The sequence below is a fragment of the Ovis canadensis genome, chromosome 3 (assembly GCF_042477335.2).
Source record: "Ovis canadensis isolate MfBH-ARS-UI-01 breed Bighorn chromosome 3, ARS-UI_OviCan_v2, whole genome shotgun sequence".
Classification (NCBI taxonomy): Eukaryota; Metazoa; Chordata; class Mammalia; order Artiodactyla; family Bovidae; genus Ovis; species Ovis canadensis.
In genome coordinates, this window is record NC_091247.1 from 11,393,564 (window position 1) to 11,417,441 (window position 23,878).

At 54.8% G+C, this 23,878-nt stretch overlaps 1 protein-coding gene across 1 annotated transcript; it reads right to left on the reverse strand.

The window, feature by feature from the left end:
* Nucleotides 1-22,868, reverse strand: ADGRD2 (adhesion G protein-coupled receptor D2). The gene is made up of 22 exons (XM_069581904.1): nucleotides 22,833-22,868; nucleotides 22,214-22,277; nucleotides 21,647-21,859; nucleotides 20,673-21,314; nucleotides 20,142-20,240; nucleotides 19,701-19,786; nucleotides 19,142-19,423; nucleotides 17,843-17,954; nucleotides 16,985-17,119; nucleotides 16,385-16,508; nucleotides 15,658-15,763; nucleotides 11,734-11,737; nucleotides 8,641-8,792; nucleotides 7,121-7,224; nucleotides 6,759-6,861; nucleotides 6,300-6,453; nucleotides 5,626-5,759; nucleotides 5,423-5,538; nucleotides 4,465-4,585; nucleotides 305-346; nucleotides 86-170; nucleotides 1-38 (listed from the first exon to the last, which is right to left on the reverse strand). Exons 1-22 carry the CDS (start codon nucleotides 22,866-22,868, stop codon nucleotides 1-3), a joined length of 2,952 nt encoding a protein of 983 aa, XP_069438005.1.
* Between the last annotated feature and the right edge of the window lie 1,010 nt (nucleotides 22,869-23,878).

Here is a 23,878-nt window from a genome sequence, read left to right on the forward strand (position 1 = left end):
CTAGAGTGGAACCCCGGGCCCGTGGGACTGGAGCGAGCCTGAAAGGAAGGGGCATCAGTGCTGGGATCCCTGCCAGCGGTGGGACCTCCCGCCACTTGGTCCCCAGGCCTGCCCACCGTGAATGCCTCTGCTGCCTTCTTCTCAGTCATCCTCTGCAGGGCGCTCCGGACCTGGAGGATGGGGCAGGGGCAGGGCTGGGACCCTTCCCCAACCCCTACGGGCTGGGTGCAGAGACCCTACAAGTAAGCCCTACCCGCCCCCATCCACATCCCACCCCAGCAGCAGCCAGGGTCCTCGGACTCACCTCTCCATTGTAGGCGGCATAGACCAGGAAGATGTACGGGCCCTGGGGACAGACCCAGGCTGAGGGTGGGTGACCGCCTGGGAGGCCCCCATCTCCCACTGCCTGGCCTGGCACCACAGCACAGGCAGCCCCAGAGACATTTAGAGACACTGGCCGGTGAACACAGCCTGCCCTGTCCGCCACCCTGCGATGGTGAGCGGGCAGTTGTGGCATTCCACAGCAGAGAGAACCAGGAGGGCCCGGCCCTGCCGGATCCCAAGCCTTCAGACTCGGGTCACCAGGCAGCCTCTCTGCCCTCTATCCCTCCACGCCCCACCCTGACCTGCCCTGCCTCATGGCCTCACCACCGCCTGAAGCTCCAAGGCTAAGTGAGGTCCAGGACAGCAGACCGGGACAGGGACCCCACTGCATTCTGACTGTTGAGTTCAGCTCAGTCGTGTCCGACTCTTTGCGACCCCATGGACTGCAGCACGCCAGGCCTCCCTGTCCATCACCAACTCCCGAAGTTCACTCGAACTCATGTCCATCGAGTCGGTGATGCCATCTAGCCATCTCATCCTCTGTCGCCCCCTTCTCCTCCTGCCCCCAATCCCTCCCAGCATCAGCGTCTTTTCAAATGAGTCAGCTCTTCTCATCAGGTGGCCAAAGTACTGGAGTTTCAGCTTCAACATCAGTCCTTCCAATGAACACCCAGGACTGATCTCCTCTAGGATGGACTGGTTGGATCTCCTTGCAGTCCAAGGGACTCTCAAGAGTCTTCTCCAACACCACAGTTTAAAAGCATCAGTTCTTTGGCGCTCAGCTTTCCTCTAGCTGAATGCCTCCCTGAGCCTCTGTTTCTTCATCTGGGAAGTCGGATGCGGCCAGGACTTGCCTCCTGCTGTGTGTGAAGGCTGAGTCACAGCCGGCTCCTCCCCACACACTCGAGGACTACAAAGCCCTGGCCCCTCACCAAGCAGGGTCAGCATGCTTGACCCTCCCAGCAGCTCCATGGCGCGGGTTGGAGGGAGGTTCGTTCTCCGCATTTGATGGAGAGGGTCCTGGGGCCAGGGGTGGGGACAGAGCAATGTGTCCCAGGCCTAAGTGTGGGCCTCCACCCGCAGGTGGCTGGTGGAGCTTAGGACTCCCTCACCTTCCACCTGGACGATACAAAAGGCAACAGTTCCTCCCCTGAGGCTCAGACAAGGGGACACAAGTGAGGGGATGTGGGGTTCCTTGAGGCCCTCTAGCTTCCCAGGGTTGAGAACTGGAGCCCCAAAGCCCTACTACTCTCCATGGCTCCCAGGCACCAAATGGGTCGCTACCAGCCCCAACGCTGCCCCTAAGCCAGACCATGGGGGCTCCCAGCCCCCCACACCCAGCCGGTGCTCTCCCTGCAGCTCTCTGCACGGCGCCCCCATCCCATCTCGTTCGACTCAGTCCTTGTGCTAAGTTGCTTTGCGAGCCCATGGACTGTAGCCCACCAGGCTCCTCTGTCCATGGGATTCTCCAGGCAAGAATACCAGAGTGGGTTGCCGTGCCCTCCTCTAGGGAATCTTCCCAACCCAGGGGTCGAACCTGTGTCTCCTGCATTGGCAGACAGGTTCTCTACCACTAGCGCCACTCCTCACACCCAAACCTATTCACGCCAATCCAACCACACCAGCAACCTGTCTAACATCCTCCAAGGCCTGGGTGGAAGTCTGAGCTTCTCACACCAGCTCTGGGGACCCTGCATGGTCTGGCCCCCGTGTTCCCTCCTGTCCCACTTCTCACCAGCTCCCCCGACCCCATGTCTCCCTCCATCTGATTTCACTGTGCTCCCCTAACTTAAAACTTTATTCCCCTCTCTCCATGCATCATTCAGGCATTCGCTGAGCACCACTGCCTCCAGGGAATGCCCACCCTGCCTCCCCATACGACCCCGACTGCCCCTTGTGCCTCTCAGTCTCAGTCGCACCGTACTGCGGTTGTGTGGCTTTGGTGTCTGTCTGCGCCCTCAGGCTGAGACCTCCAAGGGTGGTTTCTTTGATCTTGTGCCCCACCACGGTCTCAGCACGCAGCCCAGCTCGGGCACAGGGGAGGCCCTGGGGAAGAACATGCTGAATGGCTGAATGAAACCATCTTGCACCAGGTTATGCTTTGCCCTTTGCAAATATCATCTCAATGGAACCCAACAGTGATCTCATGAGGTGGAGATTATGATTCCCTTTATACAGATGTAGAAACTGAGGTCTGTCTCCACTTGTCTAGGCCTCCCAACAAGACCCTCTGGCAGGGAAGGTGTGAGCCCCAACCTGTCACAGGACTGAGGCTCTGCTCTTCTAGCACAAAACCTGGCAGAGAGGCCAGACAGAAACAAGTCACCCCCAAGAGCAAATAACTGAGTCCGGGCAGATCTCAATCTCTCCAGCCCCATCCCCGCTCCCTGGCCACCTGGGGCAGGTCCTGCCCAGTTTATGCCCCAAGACAGAGTGAGAAAGTGATGAGGCTGGAGGTTGAGCAGGGAGAGTACGACATGGAGAAACAGCAGGTATGACGGAAGAGAGAGGAGAGGGAAAGGCCAGGCCTGGAGAGGGAAGCATCCAGGAAGGACTCAGAGAACGTGGCTCTGAGCCGACTTGGGAGCTGCCCTGAGATGGTCACGGGAACATCAGAGCGGGCTCAGGTCTCATGCCTTCTGACCCCTCATGAGACAGCCGTTCTCCTCTCCTTTCACCAGACCTGAAGGTCTGAGGCTGGCTGGGGGCGGGGGGCAAGAGGGGTGACCCTCAGAGAGAGGGAAAGGCAGGGGAAGGGGACAAGAGATGGGGTCAGAGCGCAATGGAAGGGGAGATGTAGAGAAAGGTCCAGGAAGAGCCAGGTAAGACCCACACTAGAGGAGAAGGGGACAGGGAGAGGAGACTGCGGCAGAGACAGAGCCCGCCGGACAGAGAAGGAATCTCAGGGCAAACTCAGAGACGAAGTAATGAGACACCGAGAGAGGAAGGGACCTGCCCTGAGAGGGAGGCAGAGTGGGCTGTGAGGGCGGCTCTGGCCCTGTGGCTGCAGGTCCGCCCGCCTGAGGGCCACGGACAGGGATGGAGCTGGAGTAGTTGCCATAGCAACAGGAAGCTGCTGCCCTCCCCACTCTGAGGCAGGGTGGAGAGACCTGGGCAGGGTCTCTCTGTTAAGTGGGCCGAGCTGGGATTCCAGCCCGTGGAGCTCTGGGAGTGCGGGGCTTGGAAAAAGGGCTTCTCCGTGTCCGTCTGTGTCCCCAGCTGCTCAGCCCCGCCACGTCTGCGGGAGCCATGCTTTTTTGCGAAGAGTGTGGGAACCCCAGGTTTCCTTCACTCTCCCGGCCCCACTCCGGACGCGCCCCCCATCCTTCCCGAGCTGTCTGCTGCTTCCCCCACCACCTCTGTTTTTCCTTTCTCCAGTCCCACGCCTGTCGGCAGAGGGCAGCGAGTCCCCAAGGCCCACGGGGAGACGATAGCATGGACCAGGACCCAGGAGCACTTGGCGCGGACCACAGGAAGAGGTGCTGGAGGCATCAGGGCGGCCGAGGGGCACGGTGGGCTCTCCTTGGACTGACCTCCCTCCCAGCGCTTACTCAGTCCCCTGGGTGGTGGCTGCTTGTGTCCATGCCTGAGTCCCCATAGGCCTGCAAACTCCTGAGGACACATGCCTGGCCTGAGCCACTTCCGTGGCTCCAGGACACGCGACCTGAAGGGTTCACAGTGGGGTTTATGCAGCCCCATGGCACTGCTTCCTTTACGTGGGTCAAATCCTTCCAAGCAACACCTTTTCTAAACTGCTGTTTTCACCAACGGAGTAGCTCCTGCTGCCCCACATAGGCCACCCGCAGACCCCAAGGGGAGAGGCCCCCACCTCCCCCCTTCTCAGCTTTCTGCCAAGGCCTGAAGTGGCTTGAGCACAGCCTGGAGGCTGGGACTTCTGCTGCGCCCTTGAGGCCCCTCCTGGGCCTCAGCTTCCTCAACTGTCTAACGGGCCACAAAATCCTCCCCGAGGTTCTGCTGTTTGATTGGAGGTTTGACCCAGTCCCCTCTCGCCCGTCCTCCCCCCAGCAGTGTCCCCACTGCCTTGGTGACAACCACAAGAGAGAGGACACTCCCTCCCCAGCCCCCTGGCCAGCCCGCCATGCCCGCGGAGCTTGCGTGTGGCCCAGGGCCCGGAGGTACCTGCAGGGAATTGAGGCCCACGGCGGCGTAGGCCCAGGCCGGGCTGAGGTGCACCAGCATGCCCACCAGCCAGGTCAGGCCCAGGATGGGCAGTAGGACCAACACCGGCTTCACCGTGGCCCTGCAGGACAGAAGCTGGGCTGGGGGAGGCCAGGGGCCAAGGGGGTCTCCGCAGGGTTCTGGGGAGGGCAGTCCCGGGCAAGCGTCTGGAGAGGGGCCGGAGCTGCACATCGGGGACCGTGGCTCAGGCCTTGGGTGAAGCTGGAAAGCTCAGACCCCCAGAGTGGGAGGGAGTAGGGGTAGTGGAGCTAGGAAGGTGGGATCCCAGTCCCAAGCCTGGCTCATCCCAAGCCTGGCTCAAGGGAAGGGAGTGGCAGCTGTCCACGGGGAGGGCTGAGGCCTGGGCAGTGGGTCCAGGGGCATGGATCTGCCCCATGGCAGATCCTCTTCCCCCTCCTCAAGGCCCCCCGGGGGGTGACCATGCTTCTCAAGGCCCCACTGGGTTGCCCTTCCCTTGGCAGAGGGTAGAGTGGCAAAGAGGAAGGCCTGGGCTCGGGGGCGGGGGGGTGGCCCCTCCAGCAGGATATGGTCCCATAGAGTGATGGGGTTCCAGCGGGGGTGGAGACCTAGACTCTCACTCTGAACCTGAACTTCTAGAGCCTGCCTCATTTAGGGGTTGCCTCCACCTGTCTCCACCAGAGGCAGTGCCTTCTGTGGATGGTGAGTCCCCAGGACAGTGGCTGGTGTCTACACCGCCCCTCATACACACACGGGCCCCATTACCATCCACACGCATGAGCACGTGTGCACACACAGCACGGACATGTTGCACACACACACCCATCTACAGCCTTGCACTCATGAGCGCACACGGCCACACACACGCCCACCCTGGCCTCACACGTGCTCACACCTGCCTCCCCCGCCTCTTTCTGACTCCCCCAGGCTGGGGTCTCACCACATCTGGATCCTGAGCTGCTGCTGCCTGCAGGGCTGTGGGCTCAGCATGCGGGCACGGCGGCGGGCACTGGACACGGTGACAATCACCACACGGACCAGGATGCAGGTGTTGGCCTGGAGATCTGGTGTCAGAGCGCAGAAGGGGCTCCCCCTCCCCTGACCTGTCCCTCCCCAGCAGGACCCCGGGGCCTCTCTGCTCACAGTCAGCACAAAGAGCACGGGCCCCACAAAGGCCCAGATGGCGTCTGTGTGCACGTTGAGCCAGCAGTGCCCAGTGGCCATGTAGTCATGCGGGGACCTGGCCAGGGTGATGGCCACGATGGCCACAGGCACACCTAGGGGAATAAGAAGTGACCTCAGGACCACGCCACCCCTTTTGTCCTCCCTGGGAGCCAGCCCCTGTCCCGAGCTGCAGCCCCCAGACGTCCCACAGTAGCGGGTGTACTGGCGGCACTGGGTGATCCAGGAGTGGGGTTGGGTGGGCTTGATAGTGGTGGGTGGCACTGGAGCCCTGAGGGGTTGGGAAGTGGAAGAGCTGAGACAGAGTCAAGGCCTTAGGGCTGAGAATCAGCAGAGTTGGAGGCAGGTGACTGTCATGGGCTTAGCTGGTCCCAGATTAGGGAGGCGGTGCTGGAGGCCAGGAGGTGGTTGAAGTGGAGGAGGATTAAGAACTGGAGTTGGGTAGAGTTGGAGGTTGATGGAGCTGAGTTTGTGTCAAGACACGGGTGCTGGGCGCCAGGTGGGGCTGGGTGCTGGTGAAGAAGGTGAGTGTGGGACGGTGGTGGGCATGGGGCGGTGGGTGTTGGACATAACGGAGGCCATGCAAGGCAGGGTCGAGGGGAACAGAACACGAGTGAGGGGCAGAGGGCCCTCACCCCAGCCTGTGGCGTAGTAGAGCGGCATCCGAGGGCCCGGGCGCATGCTCACAGCCACCACCTTGCTCCACAGCAGCAGCCCCTCCACCAACATCCAGAAGAAGGCGACCAGAAAGAGAAGGTGCATCACAGCTGTGACGGCCATGCAGGCCACCTGGACGGGAGGGTGGGCGATCCCCACTGAGGCCAGTTATGGGTGTGGTCCGCCCTGGGTCCCCTGTCCATGCCTGGCATTGCCAACCCAAAGCAGTTTGCATGGGTGAGGTCCCCAGGCAGCGCCCCAGGCCCAGCTCCAACGTTCGGTTTTTCCTCTCTAGGCCTTAATGCTCCCTGGAAAGGAAGCCAGGTGCAGACATGGGGTGGGGGGGCGGGGTGGGGGGGGGCGCCAACCCAGAAAAGGCTGAAGGTGTTTTCCCAGCCATCCCTGAGCTCACAAGCCCCCCCTTGCTGGTTGCCCACCTTGTTGGCCTTTGCCCACTCGCTGGCCATGAGGAAGCCCTCGGCGGAGGCCAGGGAGAAGGTGAGGTTCTTGTGGACCGTGGCCCGCTCTGACTTGGGGACCCTGGACAGACAGGGGAGCTGGTAACCGGGACACCACCGCCAACCCCCACCCCATCAGCCCCAGCCCCACCCGCGTCCAGGTGAGCTGGCTGATGAAGGCAGAGAGGGCGGCTCCGCAGGCCCACAGCCCCAGGGGAGGGCCCTGGAGTGGGGTCTACCTGGACCAAGGGTGGGTGCCCTCCCAAGGAGGGATGTGGAGGCTGGCTGGCAAGGGGCGGGGTGGGTCCAGGGTGCCACAGCAGGTGGTGAGCTCGCCTTACCCAGCTGCCAGGAAGAGCAGGAAGGTGGTGGAGAGGGCACAGAAGGACACGCCACAGCCCACAAACGAGAGCGTCCTCAGCAGCGACTCCTCCTCAGGGCCTCTCTGAGGGGGGACAGAGGCCTCGGAGGCAGGAGCCCGCCGCCACCCTGTGCTGACGGGGCCAGGCCTCACCCGCCCCGCCGGCCACTTCCAGAACAACACCCACCGCCCCATACCCACCCCCAACCCACAGGCCCGCACACAGCGGGCACTTAATAATGAGCATTTGCCTGTCCTCCTCTGCTGGCTCTCCCTAAACAGGGGTGGGGCAGGGGCCGGCTTTCACCGATTTCTCAGTACTGGATGGCAAGTGGGCGACACACCCGTGGGGAGGAGATGGCATGTGACGACCACCTGCTGAGCGGGAGTATGGAGCTGGCACGAATTACTTATGATGTGTCAAAGGTCTACGCTCTGTTTTTACAGGAAAACTGCATCAGATGGCATGTTTTTCTAGTGTGCTCCCCAACACGCCAAATGACCCCAGCATTCCTGGGCTCAGGCCCACCTCACTCAACCTCTTGGTGAGTGACCACTGAGTCCCTTTCTGGCTCCAGCCAGCCCACCTCGCTTGGCCTTCTCCTGGAATCTGGCTTCCCCCACCCCCAGTCTATAAATGCTGGGACCTATCAGAGGCCTGCCGTGGCCGAAGCTCCTTTAAGTCCAACTGCATCTCGGCCACGGCTTTACATATCGGCTCTTGTTTCCAGCTGAGACCCTCCTGCCCCGAGCACTAGGTCACAGGCCCCACGGACCCCAGACCTGTGGTCCCCCAAATCTATTGCCCACCTGAGCCTCCGCAGAACTGAGTCCCTCACCTTCTAGTGGCCCTGGACCCCCTCTCCCTCAGCCCAGTCTCCTGGTCTCCCCACTGCTCCCTGGTCCAGGGCCCCTCCCTTCTCCTAGGCCCCTCTCCTAGGCCCCTCCCTTCTCCTTTCCCCTCTGGCACCACCCCAGCCTCACTCATGGCACCCCAGGCTCCCTCATGCAAACATGCTTCACCCCCTTCCACACATCCTCTGCAAAAGGAGCACCATCCAAGCGTATGAGCCTGGCATTCCAGGTCTGTGTGATCTTGCCTACCACCCCCCCCCCCCCCACCACAGACATTGCACTGAAAGCCCCAGACTCATCGAAGTTCTGGAACATAACTGGTCTGCCATTTCTAGCCTCCGCGTACTTCCCTGGTGGCTCAGCTAGTAAAGAATCCACCTGCAATGTGGGAGACCTGGTTTCGATCCCTGGGTTGGGAAGATCCCCCGGAGAAGGGAAAGGCTACCCACTCCAGTATTCTGGCCTGGAAAATTCCATGGACTGTATAGTCCAGGGGTTGCAAAGAGTTGGACACGACTGAGTAACTTTGACTCAGCCTTTGCTCAGGTGGCCCTCTGCTTGGCATGCTTTTCTATTCAACTATTGTTTATCCTTTAAAACTCGGTCCTGACATCACCTTCCCCTTCCCCCCTCCCCAGCACTCACCTGGACGTCATACACCTGCAACAGGACGGCAAAGTTGGTGCTGTGGTTGCAGAAGCAGGCAGTTGAGCCCTGGTACGTGGCAGTCACGGAGCAGCCAGTGGTGGCCCAGGAGCCCCCTGAGTCTGGGCTTGGGGTGAGTAGGGGACAGAGGGCTCTTGAGATGGGCTGCCCATGGGGGCGGGGGCAGGGGGAAGCCTTTCCACAAACCCTGCCTCTATCCAGTTATATGACCTTGGGCAAGTCACTGCTCCCCCCTGGGTCTCTGTTTCCCATCTGTGAAATGGGAGGATGGGGCTGAAACCAGTGATCAGCATTAACTGCATTAATTACTAAGCAACAGTGACTGACCTTCATTCCCTGGTTTTGAATATATCATCAACTCTAACACCCATTCCACAGATGAGTCTCTCCCTACTCTAAGCCCATAGAGTAGGCTTACATAGCTTCTATGACAGGGAGCTCACTACCTCATGAGTAACAGGTTCTCCCGCCCCAGTTTATCCCCAGCTGAGTGGCGCCTGAAACCACCCCCACGAGGAAGTTGATGAATGGAGGCTAAAAACCTGCTTGAGTCCTGCCTCATCCTCAAGTGCGAGGGATGTCTTTTTTATTTTTTTTAATGCCTTATTTAAAGAACTTGGAAACTCACCTGATACTGAAGTTCCAGAAAGCACAGACAGGCTCCACCAGCTTCGGAGGGAAGGCCTAAGGGCAGCCAACAAGGACAGGGCAGGTATGTGAGCGCACGTGGGCAAGGAGAGAGATCAGTGGACGCGGGGAAATGTGACCTCCTGTGTTCGAGGGGCTGGGGGTTGCCCAGCATAAATCATGGGTGCAGGGGTTGGGGAAAAATGCCAGTGGGAAGGCACAAAGAAGGTGAAGTGAGTAGAGTTGCAGGCTGGCATTATGGTTAATATCAAAATCCTAGGCATGAACTAAATGTCCATCCTTTGGGGATTCTGTAAGAGAGTCTCCAGAAGTATTGTGAGTTTAGCAAAGCTGCAGGATACAGTATCTTTATATAGAATTCAATTGCATTACTATAAACTTATAATGAACAATTTAAAGTAGAATTAAGAAAACAATACCATTTACAAAAACATCAGAAACTCTCTACCACTTAGCGGTGCGTGCATGCTCAATCTTTGTTACGTCCTACTCTTTGCGACCCCATGGACTGTAGCCCGCCAGGCTTCTCTGTCCATGGGATTCTCCAGGTAAGAATACTAGAGTGGGTTGCCATTTCCTCCTCCAGGGGATATTCCTCACCCAGGCATGGAACCTAGTCTCCTGCATTTGCTGGCGGATACTTTACCACTGAGTCACCTGGGAAGCCCGTACAACCTAGAAGTATGTCTAAGTATATCTAACAAAAAACCTTCAAGACCTGCACACTGACAACTAGATAGCACTTCTGAGAAAAATGCAAGAAAATCTAAATAAACTCAGCGATACACCTTGATCAAGGATTGGAAGACTCATTGTTAAGATGCTCTTTCATCATCTTACTTCAATTTGGGAGATTCAGTGCAATCCCAATCTAAATCCCAGCAGGTTTTTCCATAGACATTTACAAGCTGGTTCTAAAAAAAGTTCTTTTGGCTGTGCCACATGGCATGCAGGACCTTACTTCCCTGACCAGAGATCACTTCTGCCCTCTCCAGTGGAAGTGCACATTCTTAACCATTGCCAGGGAAGCCCCCTGATTCTAAAAGGTATACAGCAATGTGAAGACCCTAGGCCAGCCAAAGAAGTTTTGAAAAGGAAGTACAAAGTTGGAGGACTTACATTAACTGATTTCAAGGCTTACCATACAGATACATTAATCAGGACATATAGGATTAGTGTATAGGTCTAGGGAATAGAATAGAGAGCCCAGAAATAGACTTACACATATATGAACAATTGATTTTCAAAAAGGTGACAGGATAATTCAAGGGAGAAAGAATAATCTTTTCAACAAATGGTGTTGGAATGGGATATGGCAAAATATGTCTATATGGGAAAATATCAAGTTCAACCCCTACCTAACATAATATCTATAAATGAATTGAAATGAAGCTATAAATGTAAAGGCTAAAGTGATAAACTCCTCTGAGAATATCTTTGTGACCTTGGGATAAGCAAGTTTTCCTAGACATGATGCAAAAAGCATAAGCCGTGCAAAAGAAAAATTGATAAGCTGGACTTCATCATATTTAAAACTTATTTTTCAAAGACACCGTTAAGAAAAGCAATCCACAGACTAGGAGATGTTATGTACAAAACATATAGCCCACAAAATACTTATATCCAAAATACATAAAGAATTCTTACAATTCAATAGTAATACAAATAATTTAAAAATTGAAGAAGAACAAAGCTGGAGGCATCATGCTCACTGATTTCAAACAGTATTACAAAGATATAGAAATTATGAGATTGGCATAAAAACAGACACATAGATCAATGGAACAGAAGAGAGCTCAGAAAGAAACCTCTGTGTCAATTAGTTTATGACAAAGGAGGCATGGATATATAATGGGGAACGAACAGTCTCTTCAATAAGTGATGCTGGGAGAACTGGACAGCCACAGGCAAAAGAATACTGCCCATTTCAGTATTTTGGGCTTCCCCTGTGGCTCAGTTGGTAAAGAATCTACCTGCAATGTGGGAGATCTGGGTTCAACCCCTGGGTTGAGAAGATCCCCTGGAGAAGGGAAGGGCTACCCTCTCCAGTATTCTGCCCTGGAGAATTCAGGGCAGAATACATACAGTCCACGGGGTTACAAAGAGTTGGACACGACTGAGCGACTTTCACTTTACTTCAGGCAAAAGAATAAAACTTGACTACTGTCTTATACCATACACAAAAATTAACTCAACACTGAACTAGACTTGAATTTAAGACATGAGCCCATAAAACTGCTAGAAAAAAAACATAGATGGTAAGTTCCTTGTCATAGCGAGAATATTTAAAAGCCTAAACTATCCAGTTAAACACAGGCAGAAGACATACAGACTGACAATGAGTACATGAAAAGATGCTCAACATCATTGATCATAAGGAAAATGCAAAACTACAATGAGATAGCTCCTCACACCTGTTAAGACGGCTCTTACCCCAAACCCAAGAAATAACATGTGTTGCCGAGGAAATGGAGAAAAGGGAACCCTCATACACTGTTGGTAAGAATGTAAATTAGTGCAGCCACTATGAAAGCAGTATAGTGGTTCCTCTAAAAATTAAAAATAAAGCTGCCTTATGATCCAGCAATTCCACTCCTATATATATCCAAAGAAAATGAAAATCTTAACTCAGAAATGATATATGACTCTGCTATATTTAGGGTGGGTAAGCAACAGAGGCCTGCTGTACAGCACATGAAACTCTGCTCAATGTTATGTGGCAGCTGGATGGGAGGGGAGTTTGGGGGAGAGTGGATACATGTATATGTATGGCTGAGCCCCTTCGTTGTTCTCCTGAAACTATCACAACATCGTTAATCGGCTACACCTCAACACAAAATAAAAAGTTTTTTAAAAAGAAAATATATTAACATGTGCATCTCCATGTTCACCGCAGCATTATTTTCTAGAGCAAAGATATGGAAACAACCTGTGTCCATTGATGAATGAATGAACAAAGAAACTGTGGGGTGTGTGTGTGTGTGTATATATATATATATATATATATATATATATACATAGAGAGAGAGAGAGAGAGAGAGAGAGAGATCGGCTTCCCTGAAAGCAGCTGATAAAGAATCTGCCTGTAATGCGGGAGGCCTGGGTTTGATCTCTGGATTGGGAAGATCCCCTGGAGGAGGGCATGGCAACCCACTCCAGTATTCTTGCCTAGAGAATCCCCATAGACAGAGGAGCCTGGCATGCTACAGTCTATAGGGTCACACAGAGTTGGATATGACTAAAGCGACTTAGCATGCATGCATGCATATATATATATATAAAACAGAATATTCAGTTCAGTTCAGTCGCTTACTTGTGTCCAACTCTTTGCGACCCCATGGAGTGCAGTATGCCAGGCTTCCTTGTCTGTCACCAACTCCCAGAGCTGACTCAAACTCATGTCCACCAAGTCGGTGATGCCATTCAACAACCATCTCATCCTCTTGTCTCCTTCTTTCCCGCCTTCAATCTTTCCCAGCATCAGGGTCTTTTCAAATGAGTCAGCTCTTCGCATCAGGTAGCCAAAGTATTGGAGTTTCAGCTTCAGCATCAGTCCTTTCAATGAATATTCAGGACTGATTTCCTTTAGGATGGACTGGTTGGATCTCTTTGCAGTCCAAGGGACTCTCAAGAGTCTTCTCCAACACCACAGTTCAAAAGCATCAATTCTTCAGTGCTCAGGTTTCTTTATAGTCCAAATCTCACATCCTTACATGACTACTAGAAAAACCAAAGCTTTGACTAGATGGACCTTTGTTGGCAAAATAATGTCTCTGCTTTTTAATATGCTGTCTAGATTGGTTATAACTTTTCTTCCAAGGACCAAGCGTCTTTTATTTCATGGCTGCAGTCACCATCTGCAGTGATTTTGGAGCCCGCCAAAATAAAGTCTGTCACTGTTTCCACTGTTTCCCCATCTATTTGCCATGAAGTGATGGGACTGGATGCCATGATCTTAGTTTTCTGAATGTTGAGTTTTAAGCCAACTTTTTCACTCTTCTCTTTCACTTTCATCAAGAGGCTCTTTAGTTCTTCTTCACTTTCTGCCATAAGGGTGGTGTCATCTGCATATCTGAGGTTATTGATATTTCTCCCGGCAATCTTGATTCCAGCTTGTGCTTCATCCAGCCCAGCTTTTCTCTTGATGTACTCTGCATATAAGTTAAATAAGCAGAGTGACAATATACAGCCTTGATGTACTCCTTTCCTGATTTAGAACCAGTCTGTTGTTCCATGTCCAGTTCTATCTGTTGCTTCTTGACCTGCATATAGATTTCTCAGGAGGCAGGTCAGGTGGTCTGGTACTCTCATCTCCTTCAGAATTTTCCACAGTTTGTTGTGATCCACACAGTCAAAGGCTTTGGTGTAGTCAATTAAGCAGAAGTAGATGTTTTTCTGGAACTCTCTTGCTTCTTCTTTGCCTTTTTTGCATTTCTTTTTCTTGGGGATGGTCTTAATCACTGCCTCCTGTACAATGTCATGAACCTTTGTCCATAATTCTTTAGGCACTCTGTCTATCAGATCTAATCCCTTGAATCTATTTGTCACTGCCACTGTATAATCGTAAGGGATTTGATTTAGGTCTTACCTGCATGCACATGTATATAAAACAATATTATTCAGCCAGAAAAAGAATGAAATCTTGCCATTTGCAACAATACGATGGACCTTGAGGCCATTATGTTAAATGGAATAAGTCAGACAGAGAAAGACAAATACCTCTGATCTCACTTATATGGGGACTCTATGCAAAGAAAGTCAGGATCATAAAATACAGAGAACGGATTGGTTGCCAGGGCAGGTGGAGCAGGGGCAGGGAGAAAAGGGTGAAGGGAGTACAACAATAGAATTAAAAGAGAGAGGATCTATGTGGTTTGCATGGGGAAATGTCAGTAATCAGAAAAGCAAATAGCAGGCTAATGTAAACATTTTTGGAAAAAAAATAAAGAATATTTCCTGTTTTTAAAAAAGCCCAATGACATCTCAAAAAAAATTTTAATTAAAAAAATGAATGAAAACTGGGGAAAAGATTTGAACTTATATTTAACAGAGGAAGATATATGAATGCCTGATAAATGTATGAAATGATGCTCAAAATCATTGATCTTCAAGAAATTGCAACTTAGAACCACAATGAAATGTCAGTACAAAACCATTATAATGAACAACAGGCGGCAACATAGATGATACTCAAAACCAACATTTGAGCAAAAGAAGCCAGACTACAGTACACATTATTTGGTTCCTTTTATATGACACTTTGGGAAAGACAGACAGACACTTTAGGAAAGTCAGAGCGGGGAAGGCTGACGGGGAAGGAGCTTGAAGAAGCCTTTGGGAAAGGTGGACAAGTTATGTATCTTAACTGGGGGCAGTAATACATGAGTATATTCACTGGGCAAAACTGATCACATTGTGCACTTAAAATGGATGGTTTAGTATATGTAGACTTATGTACTTTAATCAGATTGATTTTTTAAGAAGTCTTGAGATGATATACAAAAGACATAAGGTGTAGTGTATGAGTGTATTTGTGTGTGTGTGTGTGTGAGTGTGGGGGCACATGTGTCCAGGATTGGTGGTTTTGGGGAAAGCAGACTCTAACTATCCCTGAAATGCTCTAAAGTTTCAGAAGGAAGAAGGAATTTGTGTTTTACATGTAATGAATTAAATGACATGTCCTGCTGATATTTCTATGTCAGTTTATAGCAAAATACCCCATTCCTTACATAACCTCAGCTGATATTTTATTGTGTAGCTCTACAAGGCTTTTTTGTTGGGGAAGGGGGCACACTGCGTGGCATGCAGGATCTTAGCTCGCCAAGTCAGGATGAAACCTGTGCCCCCTGAAGTGGAAGTTCTGAGTCTCAGCCGCTGGACATCTGGGAAAGTCCCTACAAGGCTTTTAAAGTAGTCCCCTGTTGATGGACATTCAGGTTACTTTCATGCTTACAGAGCACACTGCAAGATGGGGCTCTCACATCTCCTCGTGTGATCTGATGAGAACCACCATTTTTTCAGTCATGAAGAACTATGACAAAATCCCAGCTCTGCACCAGGCACACCAGCTTCCCTAAGCTCCTGTCTGTGGAATGGACAGTTGGCAGATTAAATGAATGCTGCTTATTTAAGGCATTTGCTATAAAGTAAGCATGCAATGCATTACTTCCCTTCCCCCGCTCTCAAAGACAATGGGATGGCTTATGGATGTGTATTTTTCTTGAACAGTTTTAGACCTTGGTTCTCCAGTGAACAAATATTGAGATGTGTGTGTGTGTTGGGGGCGGGGGGGTACCAAACCAGGATAACTGTCCCAGGTGGCTGTTTCCCAGAAGCACCACACAGTACCTGGGGCTGGTGTTGCAGGTGAAAGGTCACAGCTGTGTTGGCCTCCCCAGTTTCATCCCACACTTCAGAGGAGATGATGGCTGACCCCACCTGGGTGCTTAGGAATCTGTGAGGAGAAAGGGAGCTTTTAAGGGCACCAGGTGTCTGGGAGGGAGAGGTCACATGTGGCTGAGGTCATCAAAGATGATACCCCTAAGTCCAAAGAAACATTAGCAAAAGCCCTGTGTGGGGAATTAGGGCACCTGGGTTCCATTCTTGCTGGCAATTTGGCTGCCCTGGTGGCTCAGATGGGAAAGAATCTGCCCGCGATGCAGGAGACCTGCCCGGGTTCGAACCCTGAGTCAGGAAGATCCCCTGGAGGAGGAAATGGCAACCCACTCCAATATTCTTGCCTGGAAAATTCCATGGACAGAGCCTGATGGGCTACAGTCCACAGGGTCGCAAAGAGTCAAAATAGTACTGAGTGACTAACATTTTCATTTTCTATTACCTCCCTGAGACTCAACACTGCAGCCGGGACCCCAGGCACGAGTCGAGCCATGTTCCAACGAGCACATCTTTGCTAGGCCCAGAAATCTGTGTGTGTCGGGGGTGAGCAAGTTTGGCTCTGGGCTGCCAAAGGCAGATTTGCCCACCAGAATGGGGGTGGGTTCTGGGTGGGGACAGAGGCCTGGCCTTCCCTGGGAAGGAGATCCAGGCCCTCAGCAGCCTACTAGGGGGGACCCACCTCTGCATTCCGCTTGTTTCTTCAGGACTGTCAGGGGCCCACGGCTCCTGGCCAGGGGCCCCCAGTGTGTGCTGGAAGACACTCGAGCTGAACCAGCTGTGGATCATGGTGACTCCAGAGAGGCCTGGATGAACAGGAGGAGGCCTGAGACCCACCCAGTGACTGAGCAGACACCACAGGTTGGTTCCGAGGGAAAAGCTCTGCCCACTTTACAAACAGGGAAACCGAGGCTCATAGAGGTTAAATGACCTCCCAGAGATCACACAGTTAAGAAGTGGGCAGAACCAGAATTTCAACCAGCTATAGTTGATGTGCTTAAGCTGGCAGCTCCACAGCCCTTTGCCCCTTATCCTAATCCTCCACCCCAGGTGGCATCCAGGGAAACTGCTTGCGGTTTGAGGGGAGGAGATTAAGTGAACATCTACTATGGGGTAGGTGTTTAAGCTCCTAATAACCCAATGAGGCGAGTACTAATCTTACAGATGAGGAGACAGCTCTGAAAGCTGCGGTGACTTATCCAGAAGAGCAGAGCTAGGAACTCCGAGGGCTGAGGTTTAACCCAGACACCAGAGGGTCCCACCACCTGTGCCCCTTGCCCACCTTTCCCAAGGAGCCGCCTCACTTCAGCAGCGGGGATGCGGATGTGGCCGGGCCCCTCTGGATGCCCGCCGGGCACCGTGAACACGTAGCCCTCCGTACTGGCCTCCCTCAGGCGTAGGCGCCTCACCTCCAGGCCTGGGGTCAAACAGGGCTGAGTGGCTGGACCTCAGGAGGCAGGTGTTCATGCTGGGCTGGCCCAGCTGGCAGGGTCTGCTTCCCCTCTCCCTGCCACACATCCAGGAGGCCAGCATTCCTGGATGGTGGCTCAGCAACTTGCCCAAGGTAAATGTGACATTTCCAAGTCCAGGGGGACAGGGTGAGTGAGAAGGGGGAGTCTCTGGGGGGCAGACCCTGAATATCAGTGAGCCACCAGAAACCGCTGGGCCCCTGAAAGACCCAAGTTTTGCCTGATGTTCCACTGTCAGTGCTCGCCCACTCAGTCTGTTATACAAACATTCACTGAGTCTGGTCCTGAGATGCAGAAGTGACTCAGAAACAGCCCTGGCACTCAGGGAGCTTCAGGCTGAATCATATTAATTGCCACAAAAGCAACAAAAGATATGTTCCAAACACCAGGGTAACAGAGGAGAGAGGAACTGACTGTTGGGAGAGAGCTAAAACTGGGGAAGGCTTCCTAGCAGAGCTGATGCTCGAGCAGGGTTCTGAAGGATGTATAGGAGTTTGCTAGGAGATCAAGAGAGAGTATTCTGGATGGAGGGCACAGCATGGGCCAGGGCAGGAACAGAAAGGAGTATCTGTGGGAGTCAGAGAACTCCCAGTGATCAGGGCTGAGGAGGATGTCTGAACCCAGGTCCCACATGCAGCCCAGCTGTGTGGGACAGGTTGGGGCAGGCTCACCAGCATGGCGGTACTGGAGGTGCATTCGAGGCCGCTCGGAGGTCAGCATGGAGTTCATTAGGGGTGCCAGGCGCTGCACACTCGACACCAAGGCCATGGGTCCGCCAACCACCTGGGAGGAGGCCGCAACTCAGCCCCTCTCACACTCCCCACCCCACTGCCGCCTGCCCTGACCGCTGGGGTTAACATGTTTTCACGGACCTGGGAGGTGGCCTGCCTGCCCTGGACCCTCAGAGGCTCCGCCTGAGGGCGTCCAGGATCAAGTCCTAGATCCTCAGACTGACCTCTGAGGCCTGCCTGATGAACCTTCTCTGGCTTCTCCAACCTGGTCCTAAGCCACGCTGTCCTTGACTCAAACTGAAGGCCCCACAGTGCTCTCTGCCTGCTGGCAGGTTGCTTGTCAATGGGCACACTCAGAAGGCAGAGCCATGCCTTTTGCTTCTTTGGGCTGACTCGGTGTTGGACCTATAACAGGTGCTCAAGTTTTAGCTTCCAAAAGAAAGCCATGGGGAGGGGTGTTGGTGGATGGTGCTGGTGAGGACAGAGCAGGGATGGGGATCATGCATGGCTGGGACCCCCCCTCTATGCTGGGCAGGTCACCTGATTTACACCTACTCCTCTCCATTGCCTAAGCAAGGCAGGTATGATCATCTCCATTTTCCAGGGAAGAAACCTGAGGTTCAGAGTCCAGTTTGCCCCAGTCTGCCACAGTGTCTCAGATCCCCAGAAAAATGTGGGGTTACACCCTCCCCAGGATGGAGAGCACCACCTGGAGAGGTGAACATCCCACAGAATCAGCCTCCTGGGTTGTGCCATCCCTACCCCACCCTCAAACCCAGGTTTCGGTTCTGTTCTGAGGTCACAGGGGACCATGCCTGCCTCTGAAGCCCCAGAACAATCAAGGCAATGTTCACGACCCTGTGTTTTCTCCCTTCTCTGAGCTGATAATTCCCAGGTCTACAGCCACTTCTGCCACGACGGGATTTCCATCTGTCTCTTCTCTTCTCCATGGCTGAACACTTAGTATAGAGGACCTCCCACTTAAGGTGGTCAGTGATTGTTGAATATGGGAGGCCCTTGTTGATTAGTGGCTCTTAATTTTTAATTGCAGAAGCTGTTGTTCAAGAGCAGTTGTTTGTGGAAGTTCAACTTATAAAACAGAAAAATGAAGAGCTTCTCCAGATGGATGGCAAAATGGAGCTCGGAGATGGGTGCTGACTTGCCCACGGCTACACAAATGGGTGACAAGGTAGGAACCAGAGCCCAGGCCCCTGTGGCACCCAGCCCTGCCAGCCTCACCTCACTGACTGACAGCCACACGCCAGCCAGCGGCTCCTCCAGGACCCGGCTGGCCACAGACATGACGGCCTGGCCCAGCTGCTCCCAGGACCCTGTCGTGGGCTCTGGCTCCCACGTCCCCAGGGCGGCCACTCTTCTCAGAAAGCGCAGGACAGCTAGCAGTGCTGCTGGCCCCAGTGGAGCCGCCTCCTTTGCCAGGACTCCCTCCAGGATTCTCAGGAAGTGGGCAGCCTCCGTCAGGGACAGGTCTCCGTGGGCTTCAGAGAGAGGGTCAGGAAGGAGCTGTGGGGCAGAGGAGCCCCTGATGGTGGGTCTCGCTGTCATAAGGGGATGCCTCCACCGTCCCCCTACCCCTGCCCAGCACCAGGGCCTATGCTTGGTCTCTGCCTGTCTTCTTGGTGGGCACAGATCTAACTACTCATGAGCCCCCAGCTCTCAGAGTGCATGGGTACATGAACAATCCTAATTCCTGCACACACATTAGGTGGGTGTCCCCTTTCTAGACAAGGACACTGAGGTTCACAGAGGCCACCCAAAGTGCCCCTGGGAGGGGGCTCACCACAATGGCATTGGCCAAGGCATTGACTCGGCGGATAACATCCTGGCCAGGCCACGACCGGGCGTCCTGCAGCCGCCGGTACTTCTCTGCAAAGCAGTGGATGCCAGACTAAGCCCTGGGCAACCTCCTCCTCAGAGATGCCCCATCCACCCTGTGCCGCCTGCAGAGGATGGGCACACTGATGGTGGTGTGTCTGGAGACTTAAGTGTCCTGGATGGGGAAACTGAGGTACAGAATGGCAAAAACACCTGCTTGAGGTGAATCCCACAATCTGGGATTCGTCCCCAGGTCAGAATGGCCCCATTTATCTGTGGTCTAGACTCCATTGAGGCCCCAGGATGCTGAGAAGATTCCCAATTCCCAGGCTGTGCCAACTGCTTCCCTCTCAGCCCTACGCTGGTCCATACCCTGCGTCCCCTTCAACAGAGGCGGACGGCGCACCTGTCCGGTAGCAGCAGAGGAAGGGCAGCGGCTGCAGGCAGAGCAAAGAGCCCTCGGTGTGGGGTGCTGGGTCCCACGTAGGGCACTCCTCTGAGGGCACTGGCCAGGGTGGGAGAGGTGTCAGGGCTGCCTCCTGGCTCCCCACCGTCTCCATGACCCACAGCCTCCATGACCCACAGCCCATTTGGGCCTTGAAGGCACCTGCACGCCTGAGGGAGCACCAGGACGCGCCATCCTGGAGTTAGGAGGCGATGTGGGAACCAGAGAGAGGAGCGTAGCAACCAGCACTGGGCGGAGCAAGGCGGCCGCGGGGTTGGGGGCGGGGGCGGGGGGGGGGGGGTCGGGGCGAGTCCCTCCAGGCTGCTATGACTAGGTACTAGGTTAGGTACTGGGAGCCTGGAGAGAGGGTGGCCAGACTCGGGTGTGGCCGGGTTGGCAGAGGTGGGCTGGGTCTGGTAGGGAAGCCAGGAGGCGGTGGGTGGGGCCAAAGGTGGGCGGGGTCTGGCAGGCAGGAGGCGGGGCAGGCCGTACCCGGACAGAGAAGCCGCACCCACACTGGCGGCAGCAGCGAGGGTGCGACATCCAGGGCGCCCAGATCCCAGCGGAAAAGCAGGCCGCCGGGGGGCGGCGCGCAGGCCCGTGCCCGGTGCATGTGCGCGGGGCTCAGCGCGCGTGCCCACAGGTGGAAGTCGGTGAGGTTGCCGCTGAAGGCGTCGCGCGCTGAGAAGCCACCGCCCAGAGAGTCCTGGTCCTGGCCCAGCACGAGGATGCCGCCAGGTGGCAGCGGGTGGCCGGCGCCCAGGCCCCGCGCCCCAGCGCGTCGCCGCCCGTCGGCGAACAGCGCCCAGCGCCCGCCTGGGTGCTCCCACGTGACGCACACGTGGTGCCAGCGGCCATCCGCTTGGAAGGCAGCACGAAAGGGCGCGTGATGCCCGCGCACCACGAGCGCAGCCTGCACGGCTCCGCCGGGCTCGGCAAAGGCTCGCAGCTGCAGCGCGTTGGCCAGCGTGGGCACAGCCAGAGAGAAGAGTGCTGCCGGGTCGGACGAGGTGGCGTCCCACTGCACGTGCGCGCACGCTGTCAGCGCCCCCAGCGCTGGCAGAGGCGTCCGAAGTCGAGCCGCCCGGTCCGCGGATCTCTCGCTGAACATCAGTGCGGCCGTGGCGCGCGCGCCTGCGGGGATACACAGGCCTCCGCCTCAGTTTTCCCACCTGCACACACCGTCCCTTCTCTGACAGCCCATTGTCACATCTGAAAAGCCCGCCCCCTTAAGCTTCAGGTGCCTCCCTCCCTCGGGAAGGAAGAAATGGGGGCTCCAGTGCCCCTAACCCACGGGTAAACCCTCTACTGTCAGTCCAGGACAAGGGAATCTGAGATTGCGACTCAACTTCCTCTGGGCTCAAACCACAAAGACTGTCACAGTGGGCTGCTATCTCGAGGTCACCAAAGCTCCCTACGTGCCCCCCCCCCCAGCCCATACTTTCCAGGCCCCAGCCCAAACTCACGCCTCTGAGGGGGTCTTTGCAGAGGGGCTTCTCTTTGGCCCACCCAGATGGGGTCAGGCAGCTGTGCAGTGAGGAGCCGATCTGGGGGTGGCAGTACCAGGTGGCCCAACCGCTGCTCACAGGACTCTTGGGCCTGCCACCAGTTCAGCCGCTGCCCTGGAAACTTGCACACCTCATCTGCAGTCTCCACTACCTCTCCAGGGGCCACTGGAGCTGCAGGGTGGGAGAAAGGTCTATGGGGAGAAGTGTGTGGGCATCTGACCCTTGCCGGGTGAGTGGGGTGACAGAGCCAAGGACATTGGGCTTGGAGACATTTGGGGCTGGATGGGGCTGTACCCTGGCTGTGCTAGCAAGTTTTCTCCCCTTGCTGGGTCTGTTGTGTCATCTGTGTAGTGGTAGGAATGAGACGGACATGAGTGATGCTTTCAGCCCAGGGCTTGGTATAGCGGGGCTGAGCTAAACTGCGCATCCTCCTTCCTTTGCATTCCAGGCCAGTGTGGCACATGGACCAGGGGCTGGCTGAGCTGCGGGAGGGGAGAGCCTCTCTGGGGCATCCCTCATACCAACCTGTGACCCAAGGGTTCCTTGATTCACCTGGCGAGTTGGAAGGGTTCCCAGAGAGACTCCTTATCTGAGAGAGAAGACAGGTGGGGTCTGAGTCAGATCCCCACACCCATATGTACTGTTACTGAAGGCCTACTGTGTGCTCCAGCAGGGAACAGTGGAGGTTGCAGGCCCTGCAGTCAGACCTGGATTCACCCAGAGTGTGATCTTAGGCAGGTCACCTCATTGCCCTGAGCCTATTCCTAGCATCTGCAGTGAAAGTGAAAGTGTTAGTCACTTAGTCGTGTCCAGCTCTTTGTAATGCTATGGACCGTAGCCTGCCAGGCTCCTCTGTCCATGGAATTCTCCAGGCAAGAATACTGGAGTGGGTTGCCATTCCCTTCTCTAGGGGATCTTTCCTACCCAGAGATCGATCCTGAGTCTCCTGCATCGCATGTGGACTCTGAACCACCAGGGAAGCCCTAGCATCTAGTGGGTGCTTTATTCCAGTTCTGTGCCGGGGCTTAGCTTGTGTAACCTTTCCAGTTACCTCCTGATGTGAGGCGGCCACTTGGAACCCTAGCAGCTCTGAGTCCCCGTGGCCTCCTCCCCTCCACCCCCTGCCTCCCGGAAGTTCAGGTACCAGGAAGGCTAGGAGGCAGTAGCACCAGGGGGCCATTCCGGATCTAGCAGGAGGAGCAGGTGAGGAACAGCAGAGATCACAGGCGTGTAGACTGAGGAAGGAAAAAAAGCACAGGAAGGCAGCTCAGCGTCCCACCTTGCTGTGCTACCCACTCTGTCTTCTTGCCCCTTGTTTGGCTCCCAGGCCCTACTGGGCTGGAAGCCCAGGATGGGATGGCCCCCCAGGAGGGATGACATTTACTTACACAAAAGGAATGGTCTCCAGGAGCCTCTTCCGGGCCTGCAGCTGGGAAACACTGTAGCCCTGGTGAGCTGGTGGGGAGGAGGAGTGGGGACAGCAACAGCCCCCTGGCTGGAGAGGGATGGAAACCAAGTGCAGGGTCTCCTGAGGTGGGAGGGGAGGGAGGGAGAGTGGGCTCCCGACCCTGTAGGTTTCCTTGTGTTCTTTGCACTTCTCAGCCTGCCATTCAAGGCTCTGTGCAATCAGGCTTCTGCTGAGCTCTCTGGCTTTCATAATTTCCCCACACTGCCACCTTTCCCTTGCTCCCCACGCTGCTCCCATCCCTTCTCCAGACCTTTGGCCACGCTGTCCCTCCTTCCCAGACTGGCCTCCCATTCCCTCGGAGACACCATCTACAAATCAGCTCGCCGTCACTCCATCCACCCAGCACCTGTGGCAGACCTGCCACCTCCAGGCGCTGTAGTTAGCTGAGGAGGCCCTAATCACAGGTGATTTGGGGTTAGGGTTAGTGGGGATGGGGGTGGGGTTCAGGTCTGAAAGAGCCCTGGCCAGGCACAAATGGTCTCAGAAAACACTGGAAGTGAAGTAACGCCCCACTGGGTCCCACCATTCGGCCTCAGGTCACCTGGAAGTCTAGAGCCATCACCAATGATAATTTGTTCCCTTTCTCCTTTCCCAGATAAACTCTGTAAGCATGAAAATCAAACCCCAGCCCGGGAGGACACGGAGCGTCACACTTTTGGGACTCTGAAAAGCACCAAACTTATTGTCACTTTCCTCCCCTCTTTTAAACAGCACTTGTGTCC

Coding starts and splice junctions, on each gene's coding strand:
- ADGRD2 (XM_069581904.1), bottom strand. CDS start 22,868: ATGGCCCCCTGGTGCTACTGCCTCCTAGCCTTCCTG. Junction 21,315..21,646: donor GCAAAGACCCCCTCAGAGGC/GTGAGTTTGGGC, acceptor GTATCCCCGCAG/GCGCGCGCGCCACGGCCGCA. Junction 171..304: donor ATGCCGCCTACAATGGAGAG/GTGAGTCCGAGG, acceptor CCCATCCTCCAG/GTCCGGAGCGCCCTGCAGAG.